The following is an 11170-nucleotide window of genomic DNA, read 5'->3' on the forward strand; positions in this document are numbered from 1 at the left end:
TCTCACGGTAACGAGATCACGAAAATACAGTTTTCATGAGGGTTAGCTGTCACGATTTATTTTCGTGTCGAAATTTCGTGAGAGTGACCTCCACGAAAATTACAGTGTCGTCAGGTTTGCAAGCACCTTTTCGTGAGAGTATTTCGTGGAGGTCACCGTCACGAAATTAATTCATGAGAGTTACCAAACTCACACGAAAATAGTATTTCATGAGAGGGAGGTGTCACCACGAAATAAGTTTGAACCCTCACGAAATATAAATTTCATGGGAGCGGGACACCATCACGAAAACATGTTCAACCTTCACGAAATATAAATTTCATGAGAGCGAGACACCACCAGGAAAACATGGTCAACCCTCACGAAATAGTGGTTCCCTGGAGTTCAGAACTGCCGCCAGGTATCAATTTCATGAGAGTGCAACCTCCAGGAAAAGTTCCAATCCAAATCCCAAATACAGTCATATTTCAATAGTCAATCGAGCATAAAAACACAATCAAATTTCAATACATGCATACATTCGATTAATTTCAGTCCAACCAATCACAAAGTGTCCAACACTTGCACTCCAAACATATTACAATGTCTCCAGCACCCTAAAGTCATAGCCATCTAACACAAGTTCGAGCAGCCAACACATAGCTCAAGGTCAACGAGTACAACACCAAAAGGTTTTGTTTCAACCTAGGGTCGCTGGTTAGCAAAATAAGCCTAGGTTAGCAAAATAAGCCTAGCATCCATTACTTTGGATCAAAAGAGCTCAAAAGTACGATGGTACCATGTTCAGATTTTACTCCCATCCAGTGCATCAATTATCATCAATATCGTCCTCGTTATCATCACTGTCATCCTCTTCATTGATGCTGTCCTCTCCATAACCACTATTCATATCGCTGTCCTCTCCATTACCACTATTCATATCGGCATCTTCGCTGCAACTAATGTCATCCCTACCATCTTCATCATAGCAATGGTTGCCATCGTCATAGCTGTTGCTGTCATTCATCTCATCATAGTAGTCATCATCATCGACATCAGTGTCCACGATATCACCACTAGCAAGTATTTCAAGTGGATTAGTGCTGACATGTGATAGTCCAGAAACCTGAAAAAGATCAATCATGGTCTTACACTTCAAGTAAAAATGATGGTTGCCACATTTATTTAGCTAAAATAACAGGTGGTTGCCACAACCACAAACAACATGTCTCAGTTCCATTCCATAGAGTATATGCATCTAGGTGTAGTACATGGAGAGAACAGCAAAAAGTTACCTGATGACGACGGGCGTCGATATTTGCTAGACGGTTCATCAGATCAGCAGGTGGAGACTTCTTAAGATCCTCAAAAAGTCTTTGAAATTTAATGTGCAAAAACATCATATCAATACATATGATCAGTAAGCTGTAAACATTAAATCAATGCATATGATCAGTAAGCTGTAACATGGAGAGGGATGACTATTACCAGCATCATCTCACGATTAACACTATTTTCCTCAATGAGAATCTCATTATTCTCATTCAACTTCTTATTTGTTTCGTTCAGTGCATCATTCCTCTCTTTCAATTCCTCATTTTCATGTACTACAGCTTGATAAGCAGCTGTGTTGCTTGAGCGAAAACGATTTGATTTAGCAGTTGCTGCAAGTGTTTGCTTATCCACATAACCATCAGCTATTGGCAAGCGGCCATGGGCCATTCCCCGTTCCATGAAATACAATGCTTGTACATCTAATTCTTTTGAATTTTCATGAAGTTGTGTTCTTGCACTGTATTCATCCTAAAGAAAAACAGAGCGAAATATGTACGAAATCAGCAAGGTTGTAACCATATAAAAAATAAAAACTGAGATAGAAAAATGAGTGAAACACATACAAGACGGGTTTGTGCTCTCCTGCTGGGAATAGGAGCGCTTTTTCCAGCTTTGTCAACTTTTTTGAATCCAGACTTCATGACAGCATATGTGTTAAAAGTGCTGGCCTTCTCAGGACCGAACTTATATTCCTACAGGAAAATGAAATGAAGTTACAAGATGTCTGAAACCTAGGCTAGCTAGATCTATGTGAAATCATGGGTGTGTGACATTCACATTTGGATGTAAGCAGTCTTAGTAGTATAAGCAAAAGACAATAGGATCAGGATTTCATACCAACAATTGTTGTGTCTCTCCCCATGGCCTCGATCCCCCTCTGTTCTGAGCAACATCTACAGACTTTAAGCGTGAAGCTTGAGCAGCCCTCCTCTTTGTCTTGTACTCTTTAGATGTCCAATACTTCGACAGAAAGACCCAAGCATCATTATCGCACCACCATAGCTTGCTGGCTATGTATTGTTCTTCTGTAAGATGTATAGCACGTGCTTGATTGTCATCACAGTCCTTATGAATCTTTACAGCATCCAAACGAGCCTGATATATCAAATCAGAAACTCTTTTTGCTAGATAAGTCTCCAAATTTCTGTCAGCTTTTCTCACATCAGCTTGGGTTACCTTGAACAAAGTCTACATATGTAGCAAAGGAAATGTCAGTTATTTCCAGTAAAATAGAAGAGGCAATCAGTATGTATGATGGCTAGTTTAATTACCCAGAATTCACACTTGAGTAGCCTAGCATATGTTACATTTGTGATATCCTTTTTGCAATAATAATCATTCCATGACATTGCTGCCCTTTTTTCAAGGATCCTGCCTTCCTCATCATGGATATTAACCATACCAGGGTAGAACCGTTTGATAAGAGCTCCAACCTGTGAACCATACTTGTAGTCTTTAGGGTTGTAGTTCACGTAGGTGAATTGCCTGCAAGAAATAATATAATGTCAACACTAAAGATAGAATAAATAGTAGAAAAAAAGTCTATCAGCAGTAAAAGATCAGAAAAAAATGTACACACTTGCTACCCTGAGGCTTCAGCATAACCTTCCCACTAGGTGGAGGCACTCTCAATTGCGTCTCATTTTTTTCCCTCTCCCTCTTGCTTTTTTTGTAGGTTGGTCCATAACTTGTAATGTGCCACTTCCACCATCATTCGAGTCATCAAAACCACCATTGCTCATTTCTATGTTACTCTGATCATCACCAACCCTTTGAGAATTGGCAGTGCCACCATCAGCATTGGTCCCTAGGGAATTCCCACTAGCATTGGTCCCTTGGGAGTTCCCACCAACATTGGTCCTTCTGGAGTTCCCACCATCAGCATTGGTCCCTTGGGAGTTCCCACCAGCAGCATTGGTCCCTTGGGAGTTCCCACCATCAGCTTCACATGCCCTTTTCCTCGCAAGCCCTCTATGTCGAAGCCCGAACATGACCTGCATAATAATTACAAACTGAAGATTAAAGGGAACATATTTAAACAACACCAATACTAATGGAAACCTGAATGATAGATGAAAAGGCATGTAATAGTTTCTTTGGTTCAGAACTTCAGATAAATAACAAGTAAGCATTCAGAAAGCAACACATTAGTTCTGACAAAGGTAATAAACATTGAATAGTCTTGGTGCATATTCAGCAGTACATTCAGCAACACATCAGTGCATTCAGCAGTACAACTAGTTTTTTTAATAGAAAACAAGAATCTAAAAATCATTTGGGTCATTAGGTGCATATTCAGGCAGATCATCTTGGTCATCATCTCTATCTTCTTCCGCCTCTAGATCATCATCTATATCTTCATCCACCTCTAGATCATCATCTATATCTTCATCTTGAGCTTCAATATTCAGTTCGGATAGAAATTTGAGATCATTTGGATCGGTTATCTCATCGGAGACAGTTGGAACTATATTGTCCAAGTCAGCCCCTAAATCAATGACAAATGAGCCTAGCAACCCATCCTCTTGATAGAAAAGCTCTTCTGTTGGCCCATTAGGAGGATTTGAACCATCATTTGTGTCATTTGAAGGAATGTAGTTCCGTGGATAGACGTTATACACAACCCACCAATCCACTAGATCTAATTTATCTTTGCATGCATAAGGCAGATAATATACTAGTTTAACTTGACTCCCCATAACAAATGGTTCAAATGCTGCAAGCCTAGAAGAATGCTTAATCTCCACCAATCCTAAATTTTCAGTGCGTTTTGTTCCAGCTGGTGTAGGATCAAACCAGCAACAATCAAACAACACCATCTCTAGCTGTAGGCTTCCTTCCCATTTTATTTTTATAATGTCTTTGATAATACCATAATACTCTAACTCATTGTCGTTCTCATCAACACAGGAAACACAAACTCCACTATTAACTGTTGTTAATCTGGATTTTGTTTTCTCATACTCTTCTGAACGGAACCTATATCCATTCACATCATAACTGGTCATCATAAAAAATCAGCTTCATACTTCTCCGTTGGTAGCTCATGAACACCCCGAGGACTCATACAACGCCCCGGGTATTGAAAAATTTCAATGTTGCATGAACTTTTGAAGGAAGAAGCACCATCATCATAACGAGGCATCTTGTTTCTAATCGACCGAGCTTGTGACCTAAAAAAGAGGGTGAGGAAATTTGTTGCCTCCTCAACTAACTGAGCCTCGACAATGCAGCCCTCAACACGTGCCTTATTTTGTACTTTGCCTTTCAGTTTTTGGATTTTCCTATAGGAACCAAAGAAAGCACAAAGAGAAGGTTATTTTTACAAAAGACGGTAGAATATTAGTTATGAATTTACCTCTCATATGGATAATTCCAACGAGATTGGACAGGGCCTCCTAGTCGAGCCTCTCAGGGAAGATGGATTATAAGATGTTGCATAGGATTGAAGAAACCAGGAGGAAATATCTTCTCCAATTTGCAAACAAGGACAACAACTTGCTGTTCTAATGAATTTATGACATCCTTTCTCAACTCTTTGGCACACAACTGCCGATATAAAAAGCTAAGCTCAGCCAAACACAACCATATGTCATGTGGAAGGAATCCACGGAAGGCTACAGGGAGTAAGCGCTCCATGAATATGTGGTAATCATGGCTCTTTAGGCCAAAAATCTTCCTTTGTAACAAGTTAACCCCTCTTCTAATGTTGGCTGCATATCCATCAGGGAACTTAAGTTCTTGAAACCATTTAAGAATTTTTTGTTTGTCATCCTTATTAATGCAAAATGGGGCACGTGGCTTGTCCCACTTGCCATTTGCTTTCAACTTCAAATGTTGTGATGGACGATTGCAAATATCGGCTAAATCTTTCCTTGCCTTGACATTATCCTTAGTCTTGTCAGGTACATCAAAGCAAGTGCTCCATATAACTTCAGCTACATTTTTCTCATTGTGCATCATATCAATGTTGTGTGGTAGCAACAACTTAGGAAAATATGGAAGTTGCCAAAGGCCACAAACATGGGTCCAATTGTGCAATTTACCATAAGTTTTTGTGTCACCTACGAATTTGCTCATTTGGGCATAGATTTCGTCCCCCGTCAAAATCCTTGGAGGCTCATCAAGAACCACGGTGTCCTTACGAAATGCATTAGATTGAAATCTGAATTGATGGCCTCTAGGTAAGAAACGCCTATGGCAATCAAACCAGCAAGCCTTGTGACCATAACGAAGTGTAAATGCCTTAGTATCACACAAACACACTGGACATGCAAACCTACCATGTGTGCTCCATCCAGCAAAGTTACCGTAAGCAGGAAAATCATGGACTGACCATAGATAGGCTGCTCGCATCTTAAAAGTTTTCTTGAGTGAAGCATCCCAAGTGTCTACCCCCTCCCATAAACTCATTAATTCATCAACTAAAGGCTGCATTAGAATGCCTAGTTTCTTTCCAGGATGTTCCGGGCCAGGGATCACAAGAGAAAGAAATATGTACTCAGATTTCATGATTGTGCATGGTGGAAAATTCAATGGGGTAACAAACACTGGCCAACAGGAGTAAGGAGCTGCCATTAAACCAAAAGGGGTAAAACCATCTGTTGCAAAGGCAAGACACACATTTCTAGGGTCACTTTTGAAGTCTAGAAAATCTTTATCAAACTGTTGCCATGCTTCTCCATCACAAGGGTGCACCATTTTACCAGATTTGGACGGATAGTGAGACCGCAACAGCTGTGCTAGAGCAACAAACAATTAGGGGAAAATATTGCTAGAGCACACAACACGGAAAAAATCGGGAAAAAGGATGGAGTGCTGTACTGATGAAATGAGAATGACAGAGTTTGCAGAGAACCACGGTACAGGCAACTAAAAATTCAGCAACGCGCAAATCGGACAAGGCTAAAAATTCACTTGCCACAGCAACTTGCTTCCTGTAAAAGCCGCTCAAGAATTGACTGCTAGCTGCTAAAAACAGTGAACTGAACAAGCTAATGATTACTTGCTGTGACCAAAGAAATCGATCGAGCTGCACTTGCTGCTGGATGCACCGACTAGCTAAATAAACATGGAATAAATGAAGCACTGTTGCTTGATAGTGACAAAGCCGAAATTTGAGCAATTAAAAAACAAATACCAGCAACAGCTTTAACTCAAGAACGAGCATGACTTGGTGCTGGACTGCTAGAAAGAGACTAAATTCAGATCTGGATAAACTGCTGCAGCTGGAGCGGAGTACTACGGTGGGACTACTCACCGGTGCTCTGGAAATTGACGAACTGGGGCTTCGGGCACTGGTGTAGAGGGGCTTCGGGCGCTGGTGGCGGAGGGGTGGGCGTCCGGCGCTCGGTTGGGGAGGGGCGGCCAGCGGGGTGGAGTGCTGGGGGCTGGCGATGGGTGGAGATCTAGGGGCGAGCGGCAATGGAGAGTTGGGGCGTCGCGTGGGGTTGCGGAGTGGGCGTCGCGCGGGGTTGCGGAGGTGCGGCGGCGGAGGAGAGCTGTGGGGGCGTCGCGCGGGGTTGGGGGAGTGGGGTGCCTGTGGATAGGGTTTGGAACGGGTCGGGCGGTTTTGTTGTGTGATGGGCCAACAGAAAAAAAGCGCCGGACATTCTCTTGGCGCCAACACCAAGCGCAAGCGCGCGACTTAGCATTTTTAGGCGCCATTGTGAATTCAGCCAAGCAAAAAATCTGCGCTACATGTTTCCTGGCGGCAACAACTATTTTCATGAGAGTTCATGTCAAGAAATAACAATTTTTCATGGCGGTTTGCATAGCACTCTCACGAAAATAGGTTTTCATGACGGGATTTGTAGCACCTCCACGAAAAATACTAATTTCATGAGGGTGTGTTTTAAACTCTCACGAAAAATCCATCCCCTCACGAAATCTCGGTTTTTGTGGTAGTGAGTGCATATTGCCAATACTGGTATTATTCGCCCATATTGCTAGGTAGTGTTGTTTGTGGCCGTGGTCTAGTACAGGTATATGGAAGTTTAGATGGGCAAATCTCACCTTATATTTCTCGTTGCTCCAAACATAACACTGCCGGATTAATTGTTTTACAAACGAAGTAATAATGTAAGTTTAAGAGATGTACTATTTGCATATTAGGCTCATTTCATATAGGAGCTAGACCGTAAACAGATTCGAACATAGGGTAGTGTTGGTGGCTGAAATGGAAGTGGGAGAGAATTGCCACTCCTTGGTCGAGATGGAAAAGGTGAAAGAGGAGTATAGAGGACTTGCAGAAAGACAATAAAACAAGTGCTGGTGCATCCACCTGGCAACACGTGACCATCCAAAATCGATTACCTTACTTGGTACCATCAAATTCTGTTTATTCTCCATCTGACCATGTTTATGTTGAAGCACAGAGCATGCGCTCGACAAACTTTCGGGGCTGGCAGACAGCTGACAATGGCGTCGCCATTGGCATGGACAGCCCACCACCTTCAGACATGTCAATCACACTACCTTTACCGACATCCCACTCAAAGCACTGCACGAGCGCTGCCAGTGTCAAGCTAACTAGACGCATCGCCAACCCATCGCCGGGGCACCGCCTCCGTCCAAGCCCAAATGGCAGCAGGGGTGCGGTGACCGCGGTCACCATACCGGCGTCCAAGAACCTCTCAGGCCTGAACTCCCCGGCTGCATCCCAGAGATTGGGATCCCGGTGGATCGCCCAAGCGTTCACGAGGATCATCGTGCCGCGGCGAACGTCGAACCCACCGACGGTGCAGTCCTCCATGGCCTCATGTGCCGGAATGATCGGTGCGACGGGGCATAGCCGGAGGGTCTCCTTCACCACGCATTGCAAATACGGAAGGTTTGTGATGTCCGACTCCTCCACCATCCGTGCGGTGCCAACCTTGGTGTCTATCTCAGCCCTCACCTTCCGCATCGCTTCCGGGTGTGTCAGCAGCAGCGCCATTGCCCATTCGGTAGTTAGCGCAGACGTGTCGGTCCCGGCAGAGAGTAGTACCTGTAACAATGGGCCAAACACCATGTTTTTTTCTGAAACACCAACATGTTGGTGCGCCACAAGGAAGACTGATTGACAGGAGAAAGACTACTCACCAAGACGATGCCTTTGATGACAGTGTCGGTGTAGTACTCGGGATCAATTTCTTGCAGCGACAGGAGCTCGTCAATGATGCTTTTCTTCTCCGTGTCTCGGCGACTACCGCCGTCGCGCCTTCGCCGTTGGTCGTCGACGAGGCCGCCAACGAACGCGTCGCGTCTCCCCTGCAGACGCACTAGCGCCGCGTCGATGCCGCGCAGGCGGTCCACCCAGCGCAGCGCCGGGAAGAAGTCCCCGATGCTGGGCGCGCCGCTCACCGCGAACGTCTCCTCGACGATCTCCTGGAACCTGCGCACGTCGGCGCGGCTTGCGCGCTCCCCGGTGACCGCGCGCAGCATGACGTTGAGCACCAGCTCGAAGAGCCTGGGCCGGAGCGTCACGGCGGCGCCGCCGCGGAGCATGCTCCCGACGAGCGCGTCGACCTCGGCGCGGCGGTCGGCGGCGCGCGCGGCGAGACGGGACGCCGAGAAGATCTCGACGGCGAGGAACCGGCGGACGGCGCGCCAGTGGTCGCCGTGGGGCGCCCACACCACCATCGTGTACCCGTACCCGAGCCGCTCGCCCGCCAGCAGCCGCGGCCGGCCCGCCAGCGCGGCGTCGCGCGCGGTGAAGCACTCCTCGGCCGCGCCGTGCGTGGACACCAGCAGCGCCCGCCGCGCGCCCAGGCGCAGCGACAGGAGCGGCGCCGCAGCCCCGCCCCCGGAGCCGTGCGCGGCGGCAAGGGCGGCCAGCGAGCGGTGCAGCGGCTTGCCGAGCAGGTGGAGGTGCCCGAGAAGCGGGCGCGACGGCGGGCTCGGCGCGACGTTGCCGCGCCACCGACCACGCCTGGACCAGACGGCAGCAGCGACGAGCAGGGAGACGGCGATGGCAAGGAGTAGGAGACTGTCGCCGCTCGCCACCGCGTCCATGGCTGGCGACGGCGAGGGGCTCGCTGCCGCCACGTACAGAGTGGATACCACCGGGGTCGCGGCGCCGTGTACGGACTGTAGCTGGAGGAAGTCGGAGGGGTGAGGAAGAAATAGAGGGGGAAGAAAAGATCTTATGCAAGTCGTCTCTCTCAACATCAAAGGAATCCCTCTCTTCCACAAGCGTGTCAACAACGAAGATGGCCATGGATTAAATAATGGGACATTTACCACTCATAAGCATCGAAGCAGCGTGAGTTTTACGATGATTCCATGAGGGAGGAAACGTCTGCACATGTTCGGACTTTGCCAGGATGCCACTAGTTAGATACTCCCTCTATACTTAAATTCAAACAATAAAAATATAAATCATGAATAAATTTTAAATTGTTGAGTTTCAAAATACAAGAACTATATGTATAAATTTGTCTTAAAAAATATTTTCATAAAAATATAAATATATCGCTTTGCGGCAAATATTTTTATAAAAATAAAATAAGAAATTAAAGATAAACTTTAGAAACGGTGTCGCTGTCCAATATGATTTTTTTTCGGAATACGGAGGGAGTACAAAGCAGGGTTCACATAACCGGTGGGAACCGATCCGGTTTGACCAGTTACCGGTCAAACAGGTCCGGTCCGGTTCCGGTTTGGGCCGGTACTAAACCGGCCCAAATTCAAAATTTAAATTTAAATTCAAAAAAATAAAAAATTCCCAAAAAAATTCTAAAAATACTTCAAGGTGCGACGAATCTAATGGTGTCAAATTTTCTCAAAAATTCATTCATTTAGTATAGTTTGCGGGGATTTGAAGTTAAACAAAAAAAACGTGCATACAAAAGTATACAAATACAATGTAAAAGTAGTACAAAAGAGGGTTGGAGGGCTCATTTAAACTAAAATATGTTATACAAACATTTATTTAGTATACTTTGCGGGCATTTGAATTTAAACCAAAAAAGAAAAAAATTAAATTTAACCGGTTACCAATCAAACCGACCGGTTACCAGTCAAACCGGCCGGTATACCGGTCTAACCGGCCGGTATACCGGTACGAACCGGTTGAACTGCGCCATTTGAATTCAAATTTGAATTCCACCAGTTCGGACCGGTAACCGGCCAAACCGGACCGGTATACCGGTACCGGAGGCCGGCGGTTACCGAACACCGGTCGGATATTAAAACCCTGGTACAAAGCACCTCCATTTTCTTCGTCATTAGCATCGAGTTCTATTTTTCTTACACGTACCGTCGAGCTATTGATGGATCGGTTGATCTCCAGACACTGCTGAGACTGATTGCTATCGTCTTCATTACGACAGGCTAGCTGATTTTCTTTTGGCAAAAGTTTAAGTTACTCCTGAACTATAGCCAAAATTTTAATAACTTCTTAAACTATTGTGTGGTTATTTTTACCCCCAAACTATACATTTTGGTTCAAATAACCCCAAAATGCAAATTATCTTTTTTATTTTTTCATGCATAGGTGGAGTCTTAAACTGAAATTTTGCAAGATGATAGTACACATCATAACACATCTTTGAAAAATAAATCATAATTCTTATCATTATTTTGATAGATTATGATATTTAACAATAAACTAATCATTAGAATTCAAAATTATAGGAAATACTATGAAAATTATAACAAATTTTTTAATATGCATTGTGATGTCCACTACTAATTTGTAAAATTTAAATTTAAAATTCAACTTATATATGGAGAAGAAAAAAAAATTGCTACAATACCTTTGTGCTACTGAAACCAAACAGGACCACGGTCACGCGACAGCCCGCGTGGCCCAAGGCAGCCTGCACAGGGACACCAAGCCATGAAGCCAACAGAGCAACGTGCTCTGGTCGTC

General features: G+C 44.7%; 2 protein-coding genes and 1 long non-coding RNA gene across 3 annotated transcripts; all 3 read right to left on the reverse strand.

The window, feature by feature from the left end:
* Positions 1 to 500: 500 nt before the first annotated feature.
* Positions 501 to 1379, reverse strand: LOC120668003 (coiled-coil domain-containing protein 1-like). Its single transcript, XM_039947969.1, has 2 exons — positions 1275 to 1379; positions 501 to 1105 (listed from the first exon to the last, which is right to left on the reverse strand). Exons 1-2 carry the CDS (start codon positions 1377 to 1379, stop codon positions 809 to 811), a joined length of 402 nt encoding a protein of 133 aa, XP_039803903.1. The 3' UTR covers positions 501 to 808.
* Positions 1380 to 1527: 148 nt separating this feature from the next.
* On the reverse strand, positions 1528 to 2227 carry LOC120663782. Its single transcript, XR_005670621.1, has 3 exons — positions 2152 to 2227; positions 1878 to 2006; positions 1528 to 1782 (listed from the first exon to the last, which is right to left on the reverse strand). It is a non-coding gene; the product is annotated as an uncharacterized LOC120663782 (long non-coding RNA).
* A 5398-nt stretch (positions 2228 to 7625) lies between these two features.
* LOC120666699 (cytochrome P450 81Q32-like) lies at positions 7626 to 9473 on the reverse strand. The gene is made up of 2 exons (XM_039946612.1): positions 8398 to 9473; positions 7626 to 8302 (listed from the first exon to the last, which is right to left on the reverse strand). The coding sequence occupies exons 1-2, from the start codon at positions 9463 to 9465 to the stop codon at positions 7676 to 7678; spliced, it is 1695 nt and encodes a 564-aa protein (XP_039802546.1). The 5' UTR covers positions 9466 to 9473; the 3' UTR covers positions 7626 to 7675.
* Between the last annotated feature and the right edge of the window lie 1697 nt (positions 9474 to 11170).

The sequence above is a fragment of the Panicum virgatum genome, chromosome 3N (assembly GCF_016808335.1).
Source record: "Panicum virgatum strain AP13 chromosome 3N, P.virgatum_v5, whole genome shotgun sequence".
In the NCBI taxonomy this organism is placed as follows: domain Eukaryota; kingdom Viridiplantae; phylum Streptophyta; class Magnoliopsida; order Poales; family Poaceae; genus Panicum; species Panicum virgatum.